Below are 27,554 nucleotides of genomic sequence, written 5' to 3' on the forward strand. Positions count from 1 at the left end.
GTACAAACATAAAAAATAAAACTATTGTTTAGAGTTATATACACATAGTAAAGGTATAGAGAAGATAAAAGACAACACTAAATAAAAGCTAGTGGTGTTGGGGGTCAGGCGAAGAAGAGGAGACAAAGAAATTGTAGAGGGGTGATCCAATTTCATAAACAGTGATCCTTTTTGTATGCTTAGAATATTTCAAAAAAAAAAATTTAAGCTACACATAAATAACTAAACTTACTTTGGCTTAATTAAAAAAAACAAGACTACATGCTTCCTAACCCATTTTTTAGCTACCTGCAAGATGAGCAAAGGGCAAACACCAGCCAGACCTTTTCTGTTTACTCAACCACCTTACATTGCTAAAACAACTGCTTATCTTTGAATATAGTGCGCCACCTTGTGTTCAAAAGCTTTTAACTAGTATAAAATGCTGAGACCCATGTTTGCAAACATGGCTTCTTCGAAAAAAATATTAGGTTGGTGCAAAAGTAATTGCAGTTTTTGCCGCAACTACTTTTTCACCATCCTAATATAAATTCCTTTATGCTGTGGCAATAGATTTACCATTATAAAGACAAGTACATGTAAAAACAACATTAGAAAAAATTATTTTGATTCTAAAGAAATTAGAAATGCTTTATATTTATTTCTATTGATAATCTTTTTGAGCTTTCATTTTGCTGTACTTTCAGAAGAAAACTTGCCTTTTTTCCTTGATTTTAAGTATCCACATTTTTAAATGACTAAAATTCAAAAATTATAGATATTTTAAAAGGTACAATATGCTTTCATAAAGAAACTTACCTTTGAATGAGTGATTGACAAAGTGTCTACCCATACACGCCAGCCACCCCACTCATATTTGACTGCATGGTAAAGCAGGATTCTGAATATGGCATATACCATTTCTGTTATCTTTTGCTCATCCGAATTCTTAGGATTAAAATAGCAGAGAGAAAGCATCCATTCTTGCCACACAGAGCATTGTAGCAAGCTCCTGAAAATTATAAAAGGGTACTAAATTATTGAAGAAAAAAAATTATCTGAAAGAAATCTAAAGGTTTAAAACAAAATAACCCTGCTCCTCCCTTCTCCCCCCAAAAGAGAAACACATTTAGTTATACATTAAGAACAATTCAACAATGTGGAACTAAAAATTCTAACTTAACTATGTGGTGCATTATTTACATACTCTTAATGAAAAAAATAGAAAAATCATTTCACAATATTTTTAAAGCAATTTTTCTAAGATAAAATGGGCTTATACAAAAGTACATCTGAATACTGCAAATAAATGCTTTCTGATTCAGCTTACCTCCTGTTTTCTCTACTGTTATTAAAAAGTTTAATCATGTCAGAAAGAAAGGCTCTGCGAACCTCCATGCTCTCTGGGCACTGGGGAGAATTTCGAAGTAGGGTCGCAATTACTTTCAGTATCTCTGTAAGACAGTTTATAAATAAGTAAAAACCAAACTCAACAAAAAACTCATCATAGAAGGTCATCAATCTATTGCAATTTCTTTAGTTTCCCTAACACAAATGTCCACCAAAAACATCCTCTTCTATTATTAAAAAAATCACCTATGGTAAGAAATGACAATACATTCATTAGAAAGCATTTATAAATACGAAAGGAAACTTCTTTCATGATTCAAATGTGCAAAAATAAAGCTGAATTGTAAAAGGTTAAAATAAAACAAGTTAAATTATAAATGAATTAAATGCCAGTGAAACTGCTTACTCTCTCTGAGATATACCAAATAGTAAAGTTGATCTTAAAAACAAAGAGGCTGGGCTAGGTGGTTCAGGCCTGTAATTCCAACACCTTGGGAAGCTGAGGTGGGTGGATCACTTGAGGTCAGGAGTTCGAGAGCAGCCTGGCCAATATGGCAAAACCCCATCTCTACTAAAAACATAAAAATCAGCCAGGTATGGTGGCGCGTGCCTGTAATCCCAGCTACTCAGGAGGCTGAGACAGGAGAATTGCTTGAACCCAGGAGATGGAGGCTGCAGTGAGCCAAGATCATGCCACTGCACCCTAGCCTGAGCGACAGAGCGAGATTCTGTCTCAAAACAAAACAAAAAAAAAAAGAAAATAAAAAACACTATAATCAAAATCTCAGAAAAAGATAAATTCTTAAGATTCCTCATCATAATTTATGTTATGCACACAGTCTTTCATTTACCACAATGAATTTTTTTTTTTTTTTGAGATGGAGTCTCTGTCACTTGGAGTACAGTGGCATGATCTTGGCTCACCGCAACCTCTACCCCCCAGGTTCAAGCAACTCTCCTGCCTCAGCCTCCCGAGTAGCTGGGATTACAGACGCCTGCCACCACGTCTGGCTAATTTTTGTATTTTCAGTAGAGACAGGGTTTCACCATCTTGGCCAGGCTGGTCTTGAACTCCTGACCTCATGATCCACCCGCCTCGGCCCCCCAAAGTGCTGGGATTACAGGTGTGAGCAACCAAGCCCGGCCTACCATAGTGAATTTTTAAAGTTGTGACGATTTTCTTTCATAATCTTAAAAGTAAAATTAGACACAAAAAAAACCAAAGGAAATTAAAACCTATTCAACATCCCATCTCCCCAGGAAATGCAAAGTAAACTACTATTGTAATGGTCTTAGCAAAAAGCTATTTAAATCTCCAGAATTTAGGTTAAATTAGGCCAGGCACAGTGGCTCACACCTGTAATCCCAGCACTTTGGGAGGCTGAGGCAGTTGGGTCACCTGAGGTCAAGAGTTCAAGACCACCCTGGCCAACATAAAGAAATTCCGTCTCCGCAAAAAATTTGAAAATTAACCAGGCCTGGTAGCAGGCACCTGTAATCCCAACTACCAGGGAGGCTGAGGCAGGAGAATCGCTTGAACCAGGAGGCAGAGGTTACAGTGGCTGAGATCCTGCCACTGCACTCTAGCCCGGGCGGCAGAGCAAGACAAGACTAGGTCTCTAAATAAATAAATAATCTCCAGAACTTAGCTTAAATTTAAAAAAAAAAAAAAAAAAAACTTTTAAAAATATGCACTTAGACCAGGTGCGGTGGCTCATGCCTGTAATACCAGCACTTTGGGAGGCTGAGGTGGGAAGACTGCTCGAGCCCAGGAGTTTTAGACCAGCCTGGGCAGCATAGGTAAAATAATGACATCATGTCTCTCTGAAAGCTGAGGAAAATTAAACTTCAAAGCCATGTACTTTGAAAATTAGCACTGGAGTACCAAACACACAAACACACCTAACCACATAAAATGTAATTAAATTTCGAAACCCTACAAACTAATAATTTTAATAACATGATCTTATAAAGCAAGATGAAAAAGGTATACTTTATACAAGTGCTTAAGAATTCTAAGTATCAAAAGAAAAGACTGCTTAACAAGACTATCTTCATAAACAATAAAGAAGACATATTTTTGTATTCCAAATTTGGTATTTTTATATTCACAGTAATTTAAGATAAAACTACCTACATGGTCCATGTAATTCTGCCTGACATCACTAAACAGCACAGTCAAAATTTTGCTGAAAGTCTCAACATATATTAAATCAAGACCTTACGCAAACAATTCTTCAAAACCTTTATATAAGAATTTCCGGCCTGGCGCGGTGGCTCAAGCCTGTAATCCCGGCACTTTGGGAGGCCAAGATGGGTGGATCACGAGGTCAGGAGATCGAGATCATCCTGGCTAACCCAGTGAAACCCCGTCTCTACTAAAAAATACAAAAAACTAGCCGGGCGAGGTGGCGGGCGCCTGTAGTCCCAGCTACTCGGGAAGCTGAGGCAGGAGAATGGCATAAACCCAGGAGGCGGAGCTTGCAGTGAGCTGAGATCCGGCCACTGCACTTCAGCCTGGGCGACAGAGCGAGGCTCCATCTCAAAAAAAAAAAATTTCTACATAAGGTTGATTCGAAGGAATATTCAACATAAAACACAAACAAAACTAGTATCATCACACTTAATGAAATACTCATCTAACAGTCTGTTTCAACAACATCGATTTTAGGTTGTTCACAGTGACTTTAAGTAGCAAAAGGTAGTTTTTGTTCAAGTATATAAAATACATACGAGGGTTTTGTATCTTTACTGAAGAATCAGGATCTGGATGCTGTTTATGTATCACCTGAGTACCAATCTGTTCTATAAGAATCTACAGAAGTAAAACAATGGATTACATTAGCAAATCACTGGATTAGCATCACTATTAATGAGCTTTAAGTACAACACTAATCAAAATATAGTATATTTTTAGTCCAATATTGTCATGTTAAGTATTATACTTCTAAAATAACTACAGCATTATTACTCTATGTTTTCTTAATTATAAAATGAGACATCAAATAGTTAATACAATGAAGGGAATACTTAAACAGAAATAACGATACTGTTTAAAAATTCACACATTAATAATAGATTTATAAAAATGCAGCCACATCTCCTTTATATCATTTCATAGCTGTACATTACGAACTTAAATGATCTGGCCAGCATGGTGGCTCATGCCTATAATCCCAGCACTTTGGGAGGCTGAGGTGGGTGGATCGTCTGAGGTCAGGAGTTCACGACCAGCCTGGCCAACATAGCGAAACCCTGTCTCTACTAAAAATACAAAAATTAGCTGGGTGTGGTAGCGCACACCTGTAATCCCAGCTACTGGGGAGGCTGAGACAGGAGAATCACTTGAACCCAGGAAGTGGAGGTTGCAGTGAGCTGAGACTATACCACTGCATTCCAGCCTGGGTGACAGAGTGAGACTCTGTCTCAAAAAATAAAATAAAAGTAAATGATCTTATTTACCTACACAATGTTAAGAGGCATTTTTATAATAAGAAATTTAGAGGAGTAAATCCTAAGTACATTCCTACCTCAAACAGGACATTATATGTGGTCATTGTGATTAAATTTGTCTGAAGCATGAGCCTTTCAGCTAGCAATGAAAACAATCCATGTCCAAGCATGACTTCAACTTTCCTCCTGCAATTACACAAAAAGAAATCATCAAATGTAGAGCTTTTCTGTGCTCTACTTAATATGCATGCTGGATGAAGGAAACACAAAATACTTTTTCACACTACAATTCCCAACTCCATTACTCTCCCAACTATCTTCAATCTAGAACTTCTAAAGCCACAGAATCTTTAAGTAGAGAAATGCTAACCACTATATAAGCATAACTAGTTTAAAAAAAAAAAAAAAAAAAAGACAAGTTTGCCTATGCAACAGCACAGCAAAAACCTCCTCCCCCAAAATCTTCAGAGCAGTTATTTATTTAATGAAGTTGCTACAGTCTACCAGCACTAACTTAGTCTCTCCTGGGGACGATCATCTAAAGCTCATCTAAAGCACAGTAAGTACCTAAGTAGAAAAACAATTTGGAGAAAAAGTAGACGAAATGTAATATAATTTTAAAAAATAAATACTATGAAAACATACATAAAAAATTAACTTTCCAAGCATAAATTCAGAAACTAAAGGATCAAAAACTTTAATTTTACCCTTGGGGTCAGCAAAGTTTTTCTGCAAATGGCTAGGGGGTAAATATTTTAGAATTTGTAGACCAGGTGATTTCTGTCACAATTCAACACTGTCCTTGTATCATGAAAGCAGCCACAGATGATACACAAATAAATTATTGTGGCTGTTTTCCAATAAAACCGTATTTTTACAGGTGGCTAGCTGGATTCCTAAACACTGCAGTTTACCAACACTTGTTCTAAACCAAAAAATTTTCTTTTTAAAATAAACTACTTCTGGTACAGAGAACAAAAGGTAGAACATGAATATCTGCATTCAGCTAAGAAAATAAGCATGGAAGTTTCAGTTCTGAGTTACGCATATATGAGAACACACTATGTGACAAACATCCAGGTTACTGTATTACTTTATAATAAAGATAAAGCAAAAATAGTGTGAGTCACCTGAAATCAAGTCTCCATAGCTTCTTGAATGCAAGTTGTCCAAACTAATTCTCATAATTCACATTAAGTATATGGATAATTTAAATAATTTTATGTATAAAAAAACTATTCCCATTCAACTTAGTTTTTAAAATATGTACTACTGTTTACATTCATACAGCAATTTATGAATAAAAATACAAGAAAAACTAGAGGACTAAAGAACAAAATTGCTACTGCAAAGATTTATAAAATAAATAAGTAGAATATAAGAGTCCATCTTAGATTTCAGGCATACTTACTTTGGGGCCAGATGTTTTAAAAAATAACCCATTGCCTTAAGAGCTTGCACCCTGATTCCTTCGCTTTTCGATGCCAGAAGTTTGTAGATAACACTGAATGAGTAAGATTAAAAACAAACTATTTTCAGTATAATTTTTAAAAGGAAAGTCTTAAAATATATACTTTTCTTATTATTATAAACCTATTTCAAATAATATGGAGGGAAATTTAATACACATTTCTGGTATTTAAAAACCTGTCTATCTCAGGCTAGAGATCCTTTCAATGAAAACTAAGAAATGAGAAGAAATTGGAATATAAGGTGGCCTTTCCATGCACACACTTATATGTAACGTGTGCATCAAGCTAGCTTTGAGACAGTTTTTTCCGTCTGCTACAGGCTTATGTCCTTTGAAGGTTACCAACTGGTTATTTTAAGTCAGTAGAAAGAAAGCATTCTCTAATGGTAGCACATATTTAAATTTCTAAATAATTGTCACCATGAAAAACAAGACAGCAGGCTAATAATAAATGATAATCAGAAATAATTACAAAAGTAAAAAGATTTAAAACCAAAGGACGCTAAAAATAAATTTCCCATTCAATTCTCAAAAATTATACAGTAATTTAATATAATTTTTAAAGATCTATGTGGAGGCCGGACGCAGTGGCTCATGTCTGTAATCCCAGTGTTTTGGGAGGCCGAGGCAGGCAGATCACCTGAAGTCAGGAGTTCGAGACCAGCCTAGCCAACACGGCGAAACCCCATCTCTACTAAAATTACAAAAATTAGCTGGGCATGGTGGCATGCGCCTGTAATCCAGCTTCTCGGGAGGCTGAGGCAGGGGAATCACTTGAACCTGGGAGGTGGAGGTGGGAGTGAGCCGAGATCACACCACTGCACTCCAGCTTGGGCAACAGAGTGAGACTCTGTCTCAAAAAAAAAAAAAACAACAACAACAACAAAGATCTATGAGGGCCTTCTGATTTTAGTATAAGCAAAGTATAATGAAACTGAAATTCAACTGATTCATTACAGCATTCCCTTCCTCATAAACATTTAGAACAAGAACAGTAATTAGAAACTCTTAGAATTACTTTTAAAAATTAAGGATATCAGTATCCTCCTAGATCAAAATTTTGGTGTTTAGTAAGTCAGAAAACATTCTGAACAAAAAGGAAATATGTTCCACCTCTAGTGATCAATAGAAAAGCAGGTATACAAAAAGAAGTTTGATTCCTTTTCAAATATGAACTAAAGGCATCCAAGTCCATATCACATTGTAACTGCATAATTTTAATTCAAATCTTAGTACAAAAACTTAACAGTCAATCATTGGGAAAATACTAATATGTTTTACGTTTCTTTTCCTCAAGGATTTAAATTCAGCCAAATAAAAATTAAACCTTTTAAAAGAAATATTAATATAAGCATGATACTAGTTTAAAATCACAATAGTTTTTTGAGGTTTTTTCCCCAAAGATGGCAGATTTGAGGGTTTTAGCATTTCTCAGCCACTTGGAAATATCAAGATAGTACATGAAAATCAACTGTGAGCTTTAATTCAGGAAGGAAAGCAGGACTCCACCAGAATCATGAAGGGCACCCTAGATCCCGAGAGCCCTTTGTTTCTCCCGAGACCTGGAGCTAACTGGGAAAGAGGTAAGGAGATACTGTGAGGGAAAGACACCAGGAAAAGTTGCAGGGACCAACAGCAGGACATCATTTTGAATTCAAGCACTTACAATTCAACCTGGAAATCTGGCAGTGTGTCTGTGCAGGCATGCCAGAAATTAGAGTCCCCGTTTTGGAGCCAGAAATGTGAAAACTGCCTCAGCAGTAGGTGTTATAATTGTACTCTACTCCGTTGCAGGCCTAGGGTGGGAGGAAAGCTGCTATAGCTGCAATATCTCCTGGACAACAAGACTTGGCAGGCAGAGGCAGCTTGGTGACCTGGAACCTGTCTGCATGTGTCATTGCTGGGTGCTCCAGCCTGCTACCCTGACACTGTGGTGCAGCAGGGCCCTCTCTGCTCCACTCTCAGGCAGAAACCCAGGCATTCAAGCCACCCCACCCTTCATAGACACAGATCATGGCACTGGACCCTCTTTGGTCCATGCCCAGGCTAATCTCCAGGCAACTGAAGCACCCGCTCCCATGGAGTAGCAACCTGAGCCCTATTCCACGCGGTGCAGCAGGATGCACAGGCAGATCTCCAGGCATTCAATGCACTTGCTTGCCCAGATTGGCAGCCTGAGCCACCCCACTCTTCCTTTGCAGAGATCCAGGTTTAGAGAGGTCTTCTATGCTTCACGCCCAGGGAGATCTCCAGGCATTCAGAGCAGCTGCTTGGCCAGCCCAGCAGTCTTAGTCACCTCACACCCTGTGCAAAGATCTTGGTGCAAGCGGGGGCCCTATCTGTCCACAGCCAGGCAGATTTCCAGGCATTCAGACAACTCACTCACCTGGAACAGCACACTCTGCATCATTCCTATCTATGCAGAGATCCTGGTACAGGGGGCCCTCTCTGTTTCACACCCAGGCCTGTATCCAGGGATTTAGGGTAACTGCTTGCCTGGTTCAGTACCCTGAGGTGTCCCACCATTCCAGTGCAGAAATCCTGGTGCAGGAGACCCTCTCCATTTCACAGCCAGCAGATCTCCAGGAATCTGGAAAACCCACTTTCCTGGATTAGGAGTATAGGCCACCCCCATTCCCATGCAGAGAACTTGGGGCTGAGGTTTCCCATCACTATGCCTAGGCACTCCTCTGGGCACTTAGGGGCTGCCCACTGAATTCTCCCTCAGCACTGATGCCTGCCATAGGGAGACCTAGTAGGACCTGTCCAGTCTGGACATGCCCATTTTGTGCCCTCCTCCAGAGCAGAGGAGGGAGCTCAGACCACCGTGCACTCCACACATCAACCTATTGCCTGAGGCAACAGAGAGCTTCTCCCACTAAACACAGGTCAAGTATATACCCAGTCACATTGGCCAAAGCCCACTCTCACTCATAACTGCCATCCAATGGCTTGTAGGTTGAACTGCACAGCCCAATATAAAACCTGCTGACAGAAGTGTATAAAGCTATAGAAGCAAAGCCAAAAGGCCCTACCCAGCATTCTCTATAGCCACAGCACCCATGGAGACAGGGAAAGGGAAAGAAGACAAAATAACAATAATAACATTATAGAGAAAGGAAAAAATACCTTAAAAGCATGAAAATTATTACAAAAGTTAGAAGTGTCAGCATCTCCAAAGGAGAAAGAACCAGCACAAAGCTTCGGACACCATGAAAAATCTGAGTGTGGTGACACCGTCAAAGGATCACACTGGCTCTCCAACCATGGACCATAACCAAACTGGAAACTCAGAAGAATTGACAAATAAAGAATTCAAAGCATGGACTGCAAGGAAGCTCAATGATATCCAAGACAATGTTGAAAATTAGAAGAAACTTCTAAAGCAATCCAGGAAATGAATGGGATTAAACATCTTAAAAAGAAATCAATCAGAGATAGTGGAATGGAAAAACTCACTTAAGAAATTACAAAACAAAACTGAATGTTTTATCAGCAGACTGGACAAACCAAAAGAAAGAATTTCAAAGCTTGAAGACTGATCTTTCAAATTTACCCAAACAAAAATTTTTTTAAAAGGTTGAAAAATGAAAAAAAGTCTTCAACAAATATCAGACTACATAAAGCAGCCAAACCTACAAATTACTGGCATTACTGAGAGAGATGGATAAAAAGAAAACAACCTGAAAAACATATATGAGGAAATAATTCAAGAAAATTAACCTAATTTTGCTAGAGATATAGGCATCCAAATACAAGAAATCTAGAGAACATCGCAAGATACCATACAAAATGAACATTGCCACAGCATTTAGTCACCAGACTGTCCAAGACCAACACTAAAGAAAAAATCTTAAAGGTAGCTAGAGAAAAAGGTCAGATCACATACAAACAGAACCCCATCAGCCTAACAGCCGACTTCTCAGCAGAAACCACACAAGCCAGGAGAGGTTGGGGGCTTATTTTCAGTATTCTTAAAAGAAAAAAAAATTAGCCAAGAAATTTCATATCTACCCAAACGAAGCTTAATAAGCAAAAGAGAAATAAATGTTTTTCAGACAAGTAAGCATCAACGGAATTTGTTGCCTATAGACCAACCTCACAAGAGATCCTTAAGGGAGTTCTAAACATGGAAATGAAAGAATACTTACTACCACAAATATGCATGTACACAGCTTGCAAACCTTATAAAACAACCACACAAAAGAAACTACAAAGCAACCAGCTAACAACTTCAGGATAGGATCAAAACTTCACATATGAATATTAATTATGAGTGTAAATGGTCTAAATGCCCCACTCAAAAGGTACAGAATGGCATGTTGGATAAAAAAACAAAACTCATCCATCTATTGTCTTTAAGAGAGCTATTTCACATATAACACCACTCATAGGCTCATAGTACAGGGTTGGGGAAAGATCTATCACACAAAGAGAACACAGAAAAAGAGCAGGTGTCACTATTCTTGTATCAGATAAAACAAACGATAAACGATCAAGAGTTAAAAAGGGCAAAAAATTGCATTGCATAATGAAAAATAGTTCAATTCAACAAGAAAACTTATCTTAAATATATATGCATCCAATAGTAGAGCAATCAGATACATAAAACAACTACTACTAGACCTAGGAACAGTCTTAGACAGTCACACAATAATAGTGAGGGATTTCAACACCCCACTGACAGGCATTAGACATGTCATGGAGGCAGAAAACTAACAAATTCTGGACATAAATTCAGCACTTGACTAATTGGACCTAACAGACATCTACGGGATACTCCACCCATCAACCACCACAGAATACACATTCTTCTCATATGCACACAAAACATACTCCAAGATCAATCACATGTTTCGCCATAAAGAAGGTCTCAATAAATTCAAAAAATTGAAATCATGCCAACCATATTCTCAGACGACAGTGGAATAAGAACAGAAATCAATAACAAGATGATCTCTCAAAATCATACATTTACATGGAAGTTGAACAACTTGCTCCTGAATGACTTTTGGCTAAACTATGAAAGTAAGGCAGAAATTTAAAAGTTTTTTGAAATAAATGAAAACAAAAACACAACATAGCAAAATCTCTAGGATACAGCCAAACCAGTGTTAAGAGAAAACTTTAGGCCAGGCGCAGTGGCTCATGCCTGCAATCTGAACACTTTGGGAGGTCAAGGTGGGTAGATCACTTGAGAGCAGGAGTTCTGGACCGCCTGGCCAACATGGTGAAACTCTGTCTCTATGAAAAATACAAAAAAAATTAGCCAGGCGTGGTAGTGGGTGCCTGTAATCCCGGCTACTCAGGAGGTTGAGGCAGGAGAGTCACTTGAACCCCAGAGGCGGAGGCTGTAGTGAGCTGAGATTGAGCCACTGCACTCCAGCCTGAGCGACAGAGCAGGACTGTCTCCAAAAAAAAAAGGAAATTTTATACCACATAGCACTAATGCCCTAACTCAAAAAGTTAGAAAGATCTAAAATTAACAATCTGACATCACACCTACAGGAACCAGAAAAACACAAAATAAACCCCAAATCTACCAGAAGAAAAAAAAATAATGAAAATCAGAGCAGACCTAAACAAAACTGAGACAAAAATCCATACAAAGAACCAACAAAACAAAAGCTGGTTATTTGAATAGATAAAGAAGACTGATAGACCACCAGCTAGATTTTTTTAAAAATCCACATAAGCACAATCAGAAATGACAAAGTTGATGACACAACCAATCCCACAGAAAGACAAAAGATCCTCAGAGACAATTATGAATACCTCTAAGCACACAAACTAGAAAATCTATAGGATATGGATAAATTCCTAGAAACACAAAATCAGAAAGAAGTTAAAACCCTGAACAGACCAGGATTGAGCTTCGAAACTGTATACCTGCTAAAATTTGGCAGTGAATTTTTCTGGTCCAGAATTTTTTTTTTTTTTTTTGGTTACCTACCAACCAAAAAAATCCCAGACGAGATAAATTCACTGCCAAATTCTAGCCGATATACAAAGAAGAGCTGGTAGCAATCCTACTAAAAATATTCAAAAAAAAATTGAGTACAAGGAACTCCTCCCTAACTCATTTTACAAAGCCAGCATCACCCTGATACCAAAACCCAGCAAAGACACAACGAAAAAGAAAACTACAGGCCAATATCCCTGATGAACATAGCTGCAAAAGTCCCCAACAAAATACTAGCAAACCAAATCCAGCAACACATCAAAAAGTTAATTCACCATGAATTAACTTTTTAATTACTAGGAATGAAGTAAGCTTCATTTCTGGTATGCAAGGTTGGTTCCACATACACAAATCAATAAATATGATTCAATACAAACAGAATTAAAAATAAAACCATATCTTTATCCCAATAGATGTGGAAAAAAACTTTCAATAAAATCCAGCATCTCTTCATCACAAAAATCCTCAAGAAACCAGGCATAGAAGGAACATACCTCAAAGTAATGAGAGCCATCTAAGGTAAACCCACAGCTAACATCATATTAAACAGACGAAAACATGAAGCATTCCCTTTGAGAACTTGAGCAAGAAAAGGGTGTCCACTCTTACCACTCCTATTCAACATAGCACTGGAAGTCCTTCCCAGAGCAATCAGGCAAGAAAAGAAAACAAAAGGCATCCAAATAGAACAAAAAAATTCAAACTCTCTCTCTTCATGATGATATAATTCTACAACTTGAAAACCCTAAAGACTCCCTCAAAAGGCTCCTGTGACTGATTAAATGACTTCAGTACAGTTTCGGGATACAAAATTGATACACAAAAATCAGTAGCATTTCCAAACAACAACAATCTTCAAGCTCATATCCAAATCAGGAAAGCAATTCCTTTTACAATATCCATGCTCAAGGACTGGAAGAATCAATATTATTTAAATGGCCATACTGCCCAAAGCAATCCACAGATTCCATACTATTCCTATAAAACTATGAATGTGATTTTTCATAGAACTAGAAAAAAACTATACTAAAATGCATACGGAACCAAAAAAAGAGCCCACATAGGCAAAGTAATCCTAAACAAAAAGAACAAAGCTGGAGGCATCACAATACCCAACTTCAAACTATACTATAAGGCTACAGTGACCAAAACAATATGGTACCGGTATAAAAACAGACACATATGCCAATGGAACAAAATAGAGAACCCAGAAACAAAGCCACATACCTACAGCCATCTGATCTTTGACAAAGTAGAGAAAAATAAGCAATGGGGAAAGGACTCCCTATTCAATAAATGGTGATGGAATAACTGGTTAGCCACATGCAGAAGAATGAAACTGGACCCTTACCTTTCACCATACAAAAATTAACTCTGACACTTGTATCCTAACACTTTGGGAGGCCGAGGTGGATGGATTACGTGAGCCCAGAAATTTGAGACCAGCCTGGGCAACATGGTGAAACTCCATTTCTACAAGAAACGCAAAAATCATCCAGGCATGGTGGGACATGCCTGTAGTCCCAGCTACCTGGGAGGCCAAGGTAGGAAGATCGCTTGAGACGCAGAGGCAGAGGCTGCAGTTAGCTTTGGTCGTGCCACTGCACTCCAACCTGGGCAACAGAGCAAGATCCTGTCTAAAAAAAATGCTTTTAGCTCAAGAGGGATTAAAGGTTTAAATGTAAGCCATCGAATTAGAAGAATCCTAGAAGAAAACACCGTTCTGTACATTGGCCTTGGGAAAGAATTTATCACTAAGGCCTCAAGAGCAATTGCAATACAAACAAAAATTGACGAGTGGGACCCAATTAAACTAAGCACTTAGGTACAAAGAAACTGTCAACAGAGTAAACACACAATCTACAGAATGGGAAAATATTGACAAACTATGCATTCAACAAAGGTCTAATATCCAGAATCTATAAGGAACTTAAACAATTGTACAAGCTAAAAACAATCCCATTAAAAAAATGGGAAACACCACAGACAGACACTTCTTAAAAGATGACATACAAGCGGGCAACAAACATATGAAAAAATGCTTAATTAACATCATTAATCATCAGTAAAATGCAAATCAAAACCACAATGAGATACCATCTCACACCAGTCAGAATAGCTATTACTAAAAAGTCAAAAAACATCTGATTCTGGCAAAGCTGCAGAGAAAAGGTTACACTTACACACTGTTGGTGGGAATGTAAGTTAGTTCAGCCTCTGTGGAAAGCAGCTTGGAGATTTCTGAAAAACCTTTGAACTACCATTCAACTCAGCAATTCTACTACTGGGTATATATCCAAAATAAAATAAATCATTCTACCAACAGACACATGCACTCGTATATATATTACAGCACTAATCACAACAGCAAAGACATGAAATCAACCTAGGTTTCTACCAAAGGTAGATTGGATAGAGAAAATGTAATACACATACACCATGGAATACTACACAGCCATAAAAATAAACCAAAATCATGTCGTTTGCAGAAACATGGATACAGCTGGGGGTCATTATCCTAAGTGAATTAATGCAGGAACAAAAAGCCAAGTATCACATCTTCTCAGTTATAAGTAGGACCTAAATAATGGGTACTCATAGACATAAAAATGGCAATAATAGACAATGAGACTATAAGAAGAAGGAGGGAAGGGGGAAAGGTTGAAAAACTAACTTTTGGGTGCTGTACTCAGTACTTGGGTGACAGGATCAACCATACCTCAAACCTCAGCATTACACACTATACCCATGTAACAAACCTGCTCCTGTAGCCCCTGAATCTAAGATAAAGGTGGAAATTATTAAAATAAATACATAACAAATAAAAATAAAAACCATAACACACTAAGATATTTTAACATATCAAAAAACTATGCTTGCTATAGCTTAACTCACAAATATCTGTGGTTAAAAATCACAATAGGGCTGGCCATGGTGGCTCACACCAGTATACCAGCACTTTGGGAGGCTGAGGTGGGCGGATCACCTGAGGTCAGGAGTTCGAGACCAGCCAGACCAACATGGCAAAACCCTGTCTCTACTAAAAATGCAAAATTAGTCAGGCTTGGTGGTACACGCCTGTAATCCCAGCTACTCTGGAGGCTGAGGCAGGAGACTCGTTTGAACCCGGGAGACAGAAGTTGCAGTGAGCTGAGATCGCGCCATTGCACTCCAGCCTGGGCAACAAGAGCAAAACTCTGTATCAAAGAAAAAAAAAAACACACAAAAATTTCTTCAAAAGATAAACTCTAGACATTGTCTACATACTTTCAAATAATGTTTTATTAGGATTAATAACATGAGAAGATCAAAAGAACCTGAAATTATTCTATAAACCTAATAGTTATCCTACAAAAAACTTTTAAATTTTGAACACTTCTAACCAAAGCAGAATCAAAGTAGTTTTATCTGCTAAACATCAGCAGTAAATTTTGTAAAAGTTAAATGGGCCTATTTTGCTTTTTGATCATAGTTTTTTTCTTATTTAATGCACAAAAAAATACTTTACACATTAAAGGGAGGAAAAATCCTGTAGGGCTTCAATGAAATTTATATATTTATCTAATCATAAAACAATGTATAAATACATGTACACTTCTCTATTTGGAAATAAAGAAAAGTATTAGGAAGAGAGCAAAAATAATCCATGAAAAACAATATTCAAATTTGGAAATATTTTCATGCAATCTATTTTACTATGGTTATATGTTTAAAGAAATAGATATGGACATTTTTGAACTGAAATATACTATGGCATGTACAGTATATTTTCAATGCAGAAAATACAATTCAGGCAACAGAAACACCCAAAAAGATAATCTGAATAGTAACATTATTTCAATCTGCTCACAGATATTAAAAATGTGATAACAGCTCATTAAACTAGACTCAAATATTAAAAATGTATAACAATTTAAGCAGGGCATATGATGAGACTGACACTGAGTCGGAAAACACAGTCACTTCTAAGGAAGGATAAGTCTTCCAAGCTGTTGACCTAGTTCAATATCAGAGCTAATGTTTAAATGATTTCATGGTAGAGAAAAATTTATATTAAATAACTGAATGTGAAAATTTATGTCATTTGATGGAAATTAAATTGTCACTCAAATTTAGAAATGCTACTGATGTCTACGACACAGTTTGGCATGCCTATATTATCTGGCACCAGTAAAGACTATCCTCCCTCCAATTTTCTCCATTTGAGACTATCCTTATACCCCCATTTAACTTCCAGTTAACACAAAACCTTTACTAAATTCACCTCTGTTCTTTTCATGGTGGCCTTCAAAAATTATGGTGTTAGGCCGGGAGCAGTGGCTCACGCATATAATCCCAGCACTTTGGGAGGCCGAGGTGGGCAGATCACTTGAGGTCAGGAGATCGAAACCAGCCTGGGCAACATGGTGAAACCCTGTATCTACTAGAAATACAAAAATTAGCCAGGCATGGTGGTGGGCACCTGTAATACCAGCTACTCAGGAGGCTAAGGCAGGAGAATCACTTGAACCTGGGAGGTGGAGGTTGACGTGAGCCGGGATTGCACCACTGCACTCCAGCCTGGGCGACAAAGTGAGACGCTATCTCAAAAAACAAAAAAATTATGGTACTATATACTAAGTACCAAAGTAATCATAAACAGGTACTCAAATTTTGTATCAATGTACAGTTTGAATTTTCTCTCTCTCCCCGACCTTCTACCACCTCTTTTTAAATCATCAAAACCAAAAATCCATAATTTAAAAAATGTACATACTGATTTTTTGGACCCAAAGAATACCTTCAAAGAACTCCAATTAGATTGAAGGGAACTATCCACCATTCAAAAATTATTTTTAAACTACATAACTAATATAAACATTTAATAAATATTTCTACCCAGTTTTTTTTAAGTAACTGAACTGAATTTAAATGGAACTAAATCTTCACATTTCTGTATATTAATCCAAATTAGAAATTTTTTATTTCTTCACAGTAACAAATAAAAGACTGAGAAAGTAGCAAAAATTAAAATATACTATAAAAGCAAAATGGGGGAATAATGATGCCAACATGGAAGTCAGCATTTTCCCTCCATAAAAAAAGACAGGAATAAAAACAAAAAAAATTTTCACTGACAAGTATTTATTCTTGAGAAATTGCTAGAAATCCAGGTAAGAATATCAGGAGTCAGTGGCCTTGTTGATGAGACTACTCCTGTCATTACCACTCCAGTTTAGTTGGTAAGAACTGTAGTTTTACCTTTTGGGGGTTGGCAGTAAAAAGTAGCACTGTTGCTTTCAGACAGGGCAAACCTATTCAGGGTAAGAAATGAAAACTGCAATTCTCCAGCTAAAAGTGGCAGACTTGGTTACAAATCAATGGGAGAAACCAGCAGCTTTGCTAGATCAGAGATGCAGTTACAATTCAGGGTGAACAGCAGACGGGTTAGATATTTAGTAGGTAGATATTTAAAAAGAGAGAACCATAGAAAGATTGAGATAAGTACTCCACACAGACCTAGCTGATTGAGAAAGTACCTATATCCAGGAGACACCTGGGTCACTAACTGAAAAAGGAAAGGCAAAAGAGACTAAGTAGCCACAACTTTGAATGCAATCCCTAAAAATACACAGATCAACACAGTGAACCGAAAGGCTGAAAGAATTTTATCAGAAACTGTAGCTAAATCATTGATTGAACTCTAAGATATATAGAAACATGGAAAACCCTAAGAGCACTATGGAAAGAAAAAAGGAAAAAGTAAAAATACTGGACAGAGAAAAGTCAGAGCTGTAAACCATGGAGAAAACACAATCTGCAAATTAAATGAGGCAAATTACTTAAAACAAAAACCAACAACCACAGAAAAACAAAAAAAGTCCAGAGTTGCCCAGTTTTCCACAAAAATTACTACATATGCAAAAAAAACAAAAAAGAGTATAACCCATAATCAGTAAAAGAGCAATAATCAAAAACAACTTGTATGGTCTAAATGTTAGATTCAGCAAATAGTTTTAAGGACTTGTAATAAATTATATTCAATAAATGAAAAAATAGTATGCTCAAATAATTGAATGAAAAAATAGTATGGTCAAATAATTGAATTATATTCAATAAATGAAAAAATAGTATGCTCAAATAATTGAATGAAACAGATTAACAATGAGTTCTCAATAAACTATAAAAAGACCAAATGGAAATTCTAGAGATTAAAAAGTATAATTTAAAAATCAAGGAATTCACTATAGGCATTCAACAGGAGACTCAGATGGCAAATGAAGAATCTGTGAATTCAAAGATAAATCAATATAAATTATACAGTCTAAAAAGTAGAGAAAAAATAGGAAAACAAATTATTCAACCTTTAGACACTGTAGGACAACACACTGTCCTAACATAGGTGTAACAAGAGTACCAAAGGAAAAAAAAAGGCACGGAAAAGAAACATCTGAAGAAATAGGAATAAAATCTTCCAAAATTTAATGAAGAAATATTTACTTACAGATTCAAACTCAATAAACCACCAAAGTGAAAGTAACAAAGTGAGTCACAACTAGGCCGGGCACAGTGGCTCAAGCCTGTAATCCCGGCACTTTGGGAGGCCAAGGTGGGCGGATCATTTGAGGTCAGGCATTCGAGACAAGTCTGACCCACACAGTGAAACCCCATCTACACTAAAAATACAAAAATTAGCTGAGCACAGTGGTACACACCTGTAGTCCCAGCTACCTGGGAGGCTGAGGCAGGAGAATCGCCTGAACCTGGGAGACGGAGGCTATAGTGAGCCAAGACCATGCCACTGAACTCCATCCTGGGCGACAGAGTGAGACTCAGTCTCAAAAAAAAAAAAAAGCGAATCACAACTAAACAAACCACAGTTAAACTGCTGAAATCCAAAGACAATGAAAAAAACCTTAAAAGCATCAAGAGAAAAATGACTGATGACATACAGAGAAACAACAACGCAATTCATTGCTGTCATCTCATCAGAAACAATGGAGCCCACAAGTCAGTGCGATGACAGTCAAGTGCTAACAGAAAGAAAACTATAATTTAAATTTTTATATCCAGGATAAGTATCCTCTAAAAATGGAAGCAAATAAAAGTATTTCAAGATGAAAAAAGACTGAGAAAATTCATTGCTAGCAGACATGTCTTATAAGAAATAATAAATAAAGCCCACCAAGATGAAAGAATACACTGTAAAACCACTAATAACAGATAACCTTTAAGAAAAAAACTAAAATCAACAGGGGAATTTTGATCCAACCAAACGAAGTCAGCCCAATAAAGCCTCTCTGTCCCAAATATTAATAAAATTTTAGGGAAAAAAACACAAAAATCAACTTCCCAAGTACTCTGAAGACTAAACAAAAGCAGGTGCATTGTGAAGGGTAGTTAAAACTTGGAGAATAACTCATATGAATACAAGAATCATTGTTTCCTTTCTCTCTTCTTCTCTCTTCTGAATCTGCCCCTGTTTCAGGGCTGGATGTCAGAAGCTCGGTGGCAAAATTTCTAAGAAAAACTATACTTCCAGTTAGAGAAATCTAGAAATTAGGTCCCAGAGAGGAGAAGTGTGGGGAAGAGTCCTAAATAGCAGAGAGTAAGAGAAAAGGGTTCTCTAAATCTGTGTGAAAACCTGCGATAACCCTAAACTCATCCCAGAGATGCATGGGTGTGGGACAAACCCAAGCCAGAATAGCCACCTTTCTAAATTTAATTACCATCCAATTATCAGCCTAATTCCTGAATGAAGCATATGCATATGAGGAAAATACAAGGCAAACTAGTCTGTCTCCCTGCATCGAAGGGGAAAGAAGAAAAAAATGAAAGAAAACCCAAAGCAGGGTAAGAGAGGTTTGAAAAATGAAGGGACACTAGAACCACCATGCACAGAGAAGAGGTGGAACTTGCAGCCCGACCCTTACCAGGTTGTGTGTTTGCTAAACAACAACAAAATATCTGTTAGAAGATTATAACAGGGCCCAGAGTTATGTTCTAATGTAACCAGGACCCACAATGTTCAGGACACATTAATATGCAACATACAAAGAGCCATGAAAATGTGATTGTTTCTCACAGGAAAACACAAACAACAGATGTCAATGAGATGAACAAAACATTGGACTTATCACACAATGACTTTAAAGGAGATACTATAATTATGCTTTAGAAAAGAAAGGTTAACAAAGTCTAAATGAATTGAAAGAGTTCTCCAAAAAGAAATAATAAATGTTTGAGGTGATAGAGGTGCTAACTACCCTGATTTGAATATTATACATTATATGCATGTATTAATATATCACAATATTGCACATAATATGTACAATTATTGTCAATTTAAAATATTAAAGAAAATAGAGTTCTCATCCAATAATGAAAAGCACAAAAATGAACCATATGGAAATTTTAGACTTGAAATGCATACTATCTGGAAAAAAAATATGCATAAGATGGGTTCAATATCAAAATTTAAAACACAAAGAAAAAGTCCATAAATTCGAAGATCAAGTTTACCATACATATGAAGTTTCTATGTACAAACTACAACCTGAAAAAAAGAAAAAAAAGACTGAAACAAACGAAACAGATGCTTAAGTAGTTGCCTGACTCTATCAGAGGATCTAATACTTATTTCTTTGGAGACCCAAAGTGAAGAACCGGCCGGGCGCGGTGGCTCAGGGGTCGGGCGCGGTGGCTCACACCTGTAATCCCAGCACTTTGCGGGACCAAGACAGGCGGATCACAAGGTCAGTAGATCGAGACGATCCTGGCTAACATGGTGAAACCCCATCTCTACTAAAAATACAAAAAATTAGCCGGGCGTGTTGGCGAGCACCTGTAGTCCCAGCTAACGGAAGGCTGAGACAGGAGAATGGCGTGAACCCAGGAGGAGGAGCTTGCAGTGAGCTGAGATCATGCCACTGCACTCTAGCCTGGGGGACAGAGCACGACTCCTTCTCAAAAAACAAAAAAGAAACAAAAAAAAAACTTTCATAGAAACATCAAAAATAATGTTTCACCATATATCTGAGCATCATGACCCAGTCCGGTTGACACATAAAACTAACCACCACCCTGTATCAGTAAGAAATTCAATTAAATACAAAAACATAGAAACGTTACCAAGTAAAAAGATGGAAAAATATATATATACCATACAAACACAAAGCAAAAGAAAGCTGGATTAAATATCAAACAGGTAAATTCCAGATCAAGAAATATTTCTAGGGATAAAAAAGAAAATTACATAATTATGAAAGCATTGATTCACCAAGAAGACATAATAATCATAAATATGAATGTATGTAATAACAGTTTTAAAATTCATGAAGCACAAAATGATAGAAATACAAAGAAAGAAAAATAGAAAAAGCCATAATACTACTCAGACATTTCAATAACTGTATTTCAGTAGGTGACAGAACAACTAAACAATACATTAGTAATGGTATAGAAGATCTGAAGAGCATTATCAACCAACCTAATTGACATTTATAGAACACTCCATCCAACAATGTCAGAAAACACATACTTTTCCAATGCACATGAAACCTTTACCCAGATAGACTACATTCTGCACCATAAAACAAGGCTTAATAAATGTAGAAGGATTCATGTCTTACAAAGAATGCTTGCTGGCCACAACAGAATTAAACTAAAAATCAAAACAAAAAGATCTCTGCAACATACTTCTATTTTTTTTTTTTTTTTTTCTTTTTGAGACGGAGTCTCGCTCTGTCGCCCAGGCTGGAGTGCAGTGGCCAGATCTCAGCTCACTGCAAGCTCCGCCTCCCGGGTTTACACCATTCTCCTGCCTCAGCCTCCGGAGTAGCTGGGACTACAGGCGCACGCCACCACACCTGGCTAGTTTTTTTGTATTATTTTAGTAGAGACGGGGTTTCACCGTGTTAGCCAGGATGATCTCGATCTCCTGACCTCGTGATCCACCCGTCTCGGCCTCCCAAAGTGCTGGGATTACAGGCTTGAGCCACCACGCCCGGCCTCTGCAACATACTTCTAAATAACACACGCAAACAAAAAATCAGAAAGGAAAATAAAAAGTATTCTGAATAGAATAAAAATAAGATGAGAATAAAAGTATGTAGAAAAAAATGTATATCGCTAAATGCCTATATTCAAAAAGAAGAAAGATCTCAAAACAGCAACAATCAATATATTTGATGAACCTACAGCCAGGCTAATGACTAGGATAAAAAGAAAGAAATTTTCAATATGAGAAATGAAAGAGGGAACATCACTACAGGTTCTAGAGATATTTAAATGAAAATAAGGAAACAACTTTGTATCAATAAATTTTCCAGTTTAGATGAAACAGACAATTCCTTGCAAGATACATTAAATACACTTTATTAAAGCTCATTGAAGAAGAAATGGATCACCTAAATAAACTTGTATCTGTTAAGGAAATTGAATTTACACCTAATAACATCCCCAGGCACACAAAAAAAATCACACCTAGATAACGTCACTGGTAAATTCTAGCAAACATTGAAAAAATAAATAATAACAATTCTATATAAACTTTTCCAGAAAACTGAAGAGTAGAGATCATTCTGTGAGACCATTGTTTACTCTGAGATGAAAACCAGATAAAGACAATTACAAGAACAGAAAACTACACACCAATAGTCCTCATGATCACAGATACAAAATTCTTTTAAATTCTTTAGCAAATTGAATTCAACAATATATAAAAACAGTAACATGTAATTACTAAATAATTTTATTCCAGGAAGTGGTTTAATATTTAAAAGCCAGTCAATGAAATATACCATGTTAACAACTAAAAAACAGTAAAAGTATGATATCTCACTAGAAGCAAACAAAGCACTTGACAAAAATCCAACATTCATTCCCGATTTAAAGGGAAAAAAAAATCCAGCATCCTGAGAGAAGGAAATTTCCTCAAACTTACAAAGGACATCTGCAAAAAAACCTACAAATTCAGTCCGGGTATTGAAGAAGAAAAAAAAAATTGTTTTAACCTACAAGTAATATCATAAATAGTGGTAAGAGACTGACCACTGTTCCCCTAAAGTCGGGAACAAGGTAACGTTGCCCATTTCACCACTTATCTATTCAATATTGTACTGGGGTTTCTAGCCATTGCAGTCAGGCCTGAAAAAGAAATTTAAAACAACCAGGTCAGAAGAAAAGAAATAAAACTGATTTGCAGACAAAATGTCTACACAGAAAATCATAATGAATCACTTGAGGTCAGGAGTTCAAAAGCAACCTGGCCAACATGGTGAAACCCCGTCTCTACTAAAACTACAAAAATTAGCCGGGCATGGTGGTGGGTGCCTGTAATCCCAGCTACTGGAGAAGCTGAGGCAGGAGAATTGCTTGAACCTAAGAGGCAGAGTAGCAGTGAGCCCAGATGGAGCCACTACACTCCAGCGTGGGTGACAGAGCAAGAGATCATTTCAAAAAAAAAAGAAAAATTAAATCATAATGAATGAATGTACAAATAAAGCTACTGAACTTTAGCAAGATTGAAGTAAACAAGATCAAATATAAAATCAATTTACAAATGGTAGCGATGAATGAAAAATTTTATATTAAAAAATATCATTTACAATACCATCAGAAAATATTAAATACTCAAGGATAAATCTGTCAAAAGACATGTAAAATGAGTACAGTGAAAACTACTAAACACTACTCAAAAAAATTAAAGAAGATTTAAATAGAGAGACACTACATTCATGCTCCAGAATCAATATTATTAAGATGTTATTTCTCCCCCAACTAAACTACAGATTCAGCATAGTCCCAATGAAAATCCCAGCAGGCTTTCCAGTAGAAACTGAAAAGCCAATTCTAAAATTCATATGATAATACAAATAACAAAAACAACTGTGGAAAAAAAAGGACAAAGTTGGAGGACTCCTATTATCTCACCTTAAAACTACAGTAATCAAGATAGTGTGAGTTTGGCATCAAGATAAATAAGTCAACAGAAAATAGACCCACATATATATGGCTGATTAATCTTTAACTAAGGTACAAAGGTAATTCGATAAAGAAAAGATAATCTGGCCGGGCGCGGTGGCTCAAGCCTGTAATCCCAGCACTTTGGGAGGCCGAGACGAGCGGATCACGAGGTCAGGAGATCGAGACCATCCTGGCTAACACAGTGAAACCCCGTCTCTACTAAAAAATACAAAAAAAAAAACTAGCCAGGCGAGGTGGCGGGCGCCTGTAGTCCCAGCTACTCGGGAGGCTGAGGCAGGAGAATGGCGTGAACCCGGGAGGCGGAGCTTGTAGTGAGCTGAGATCTGGCCACTGCACTCCAGCCTGGGCGACAGAGTGAGACTCCATCTCAAAAAAAAAAAAAAAAAAAAAAAAAAGATTTAATATTATTAAATAGGACACAAAAAGCAATTTAAAAAATAACTAAGAGACTTGAACTTTTCATCAAAGAAACATATACAGATGGCAAATAAGCACATGAGATGATGACTTGGACATAATTCATCATGAGGGAGATGCAAATTAAAACCAGAATTAGATACTACCACACACCTATTAGAATGGCTGAAGTTTAAGACTGACCAAACCAAAACTTGGTGAGATTATGGGTCAAACAGAATTCTTATACACTGCTGGTGGGAATACATAATACTACAATCACTTTGAAAAACAGTTTGACTGTTACTTAAAAAATTAAATATACACCTACAATATGACCCAGCCACCACATTCCTAAGTACATACTCAAGATAAATAAAAAAGCACATGTCCATACAAATACTTGTACATGAATATTCACAGCAAGCTTGTGTTCAAGTGCCAAAAACTGGAAACAAATGTCCATCAATAGTGAATGGCTAAATATTGTGATATATGCATATAATGAAATAATATCCAACAATACAAGGAAATAAAACAATATGGGTGAATCTGAAAATAATTTATCCTGAGGGAAGTCAGACAAATAAGAACGCATACTGCATAATTCCATTTATATAAAATTCTAGAAAATCCAAATTAATCTACAGTGACAACAAACAGATCAGTGCTAGCCTAGGGATCAGTATAAGGGAGGGATTACAAAGAGGCATAAGAAATTTTGGTAATGACAAATTTGTCATTATCTTGTTTGTTGTGATGGTTTCAGAGATTTAGATATATGTCAAAACTTTCTATGTGCAGTTCACTGTATGTCAATTATGTTACAATAAAGCTACTAAAAAATGATACTGGCAAAACTTAGTGAAATCTACATCAAGTCAAATATTTTGAAGTAATAAATGGTTTCAAGTAAATGTTAAGGTAATAAATTATACTTTCAAAACTAAAAAAAACAAATCTATCACAAACTCCCATATAGCTAAAAAGATGCATTTTGTTTACATCTGTATTGCATGAAAAAAAAAAAAAAGATGCATTTTGCTATAGTTTTACCTAACCCTGAAATTAAACATAAGAAGGAAAGGAGATTTAAACCATTAAAGGAAAAAAAAAAAATTTGGAATAATTTAGCACAGGAGTTAAAAAACTGCTATGTAAAGGATCAAATAGTAAATATTCTAGAACAGGGGTCCCCAGTCCCCGGGCAACAGACCTGTACCGGTCTGTGGACTGTTAGGAACCAGGCCACACAGCAGGCGGTGAGCACCAGGCCAGCAAGCATTACTGCGTGAGCTCCGCCTCCTATCATATCAGCTGTGGCATTAGATTCTCATAGGAGTAGAATCCTATTGTAAACTGTGCATACAAGGTATCTAGGGTTGCATGTTCCCTATGAGAATCAAATGATAAATGTAATAAACTGGAATCATCCTGAAACCACCCCCCACCCCAGTTTGTGGAAAAACTATCTTCCACAAAACCAGTCCCTGGTGCCAAAAAGGCTGGGGACCACTGTTTTAGAATTTATGGGCCATATCATCTCTGTTACAACTCTTTGACTCTGTTGTTATAGCAGGAAAGTAACCATAGGCAATATTTAAAAGAATGAGAATAGCTGTGGTTATAGCAGGAAAGTAACCATAGGCAGTATTTAAAAGAATGAGAGTGACAGTGCCACAACAAAATGTTATTTATAAAGACAAACCATTATAGAAGAGTCAGCCAAAGAAAGCAATAAAAATAAAATAGAAAAAATAAAAATAAATATGATCAAGAGCAACAATGGAAGAGCAGCCATAAACAGGAAGAAGACCTTATCTACTACTACCGTACTAGAAGTAAGCAAACAAGAACGTGCTCTAAAATACACCTTTGGGGAAAAAAATTGGAAGTTGAAATAATTCCCTCCTAACAGCTCTAATTAAGTAGACAAGGCTGTCACTGCTAACAGGAAGAGTTATAAAAATTTAGAATTGTATCTGAAGGAATAAATAAAAGAAAAGTCTAACAATGGTAGAAGTGTAGATCATGAATTTATAATAGTTTCAACACACAACACTGCATGACTTTTCCCCACCAGCCAAGGTTTAGCTTAGAGTGTGCCTACCTAGACTAATCCAGGATCAGAATTCTCAAAAGCAAATCTAACAGGACAAGGGCAGATGGAAGTTCTTGTTAGAAACCACTTCCAGCAAATAACCAGGCCAAGAAGAAAGTAAACAATGGCAGATGTAGTATGACACACTAGGATAAAAAAAAAGCAAGATCACAGGACAGAAGGTAACTATGAGGCTGAAGAGCATTGGAAAGGGCAATATTAGAAAAACAAGAGATAGATGATTTTGATTAAAGAGTAAGATTGGAATTTTAAATTTATGATGTGGAAACATTCCAGTGATAAAAAGGTCTAGGTTTTTAAAATAGGAATGGATAAATTACAAAGAATGGCAGTAAGGGCAGCAAAGTTAAGGAATTTTAAAAAGTACAAAATGTGAATGCTAAGATGAGTTAGTTACAAGGACAATGAAGTTATTCACACCTAGTGAAACTGAGATAAGGCTGTGTACCAAAAATTCACACACGAAGACCACAAGTATAAATTATACTTTCCTTGTCCAGATTTTCAACAGAATAATTCTTCTTACTAGTTTTTAAATGTCTATGATCCTATCTTGAAATTATTTTTTAAATAAAAAGTAGTAAAATCCTATACACTAAATCACAAAATACACTAAAGCACATCCACACCAATACTAAGAAAATAAGGTTATAAAATTAGATACTCTGGCACCAAAAAGAAAAAAATCTGCCAGGTCTTTACACAAACCCTTAAATCTTTTTCTGAAATTCAGTTATTGGATAGGAAATGTGTACAAAAGAAACAAGTATTTATAAGCCTCGTTTGTTTTGTGTTAATATGGGTATCATACAACCTATCCATTACATTCCTAAGTATGGCATATACTCAAGAAA

General features: G+C 36.7%; 1 protein-coding gene across 8 annotated transcripts in view; it reads right to left on the minus strand.

Moving 5' to 3' along the window:
- LRBA (LPS responsive beige-like anchor protein) overlaps positions 1-27,554 on the minus strand; it is a 768,738-nt gene that overhangs the window by 619,881 nt on the left and 121,303 nt on the right. For all 8 annotated transcript variants that reach the window (XR_012435154.1, XR_010586615.2, XM_015450901.3 and 5 more), the window contains exons 18-22: positions 6,194-6,286; positions 4,860-4,968; positions 4,063-4,144; positions 1,310-1,433; positions 799-991 (exon numbers count right to left, since the gene is read on the minus strand). Coding sequence is in view for 6 of the 8 variants with exons in the window: in XM_015450901.3 (XP_015306387.2) it covers positions 799-991; positions 1,310-1,433; positions 4,063-4,144; positions 4,860-4,968; positions 6,194-6,286 (601 nt within the window). In the remaining 2 variants the exon portion in view is untranslated. The remainder of the gene's footprint in view (positions 1-798; positions 992-1,309; positions 1,434-4,062; positions 4,145-4,859; positions 4,969-6,193; positions 6,287-27,554) is intronic.

Source organism: Macaca fascicularis, chromosome 5 (genome assembly GCF_037993035.2).
Source record: "Macaca fascicularis isolate 582-1 chromosome 5, T2T-MFA8v1.1".
Lineage (NCBI taxonomy): Eukaryota > Metazoa > Chordata > Mammalia > Primates > Cercopithecidae > Macaca > Macaca fascicularis.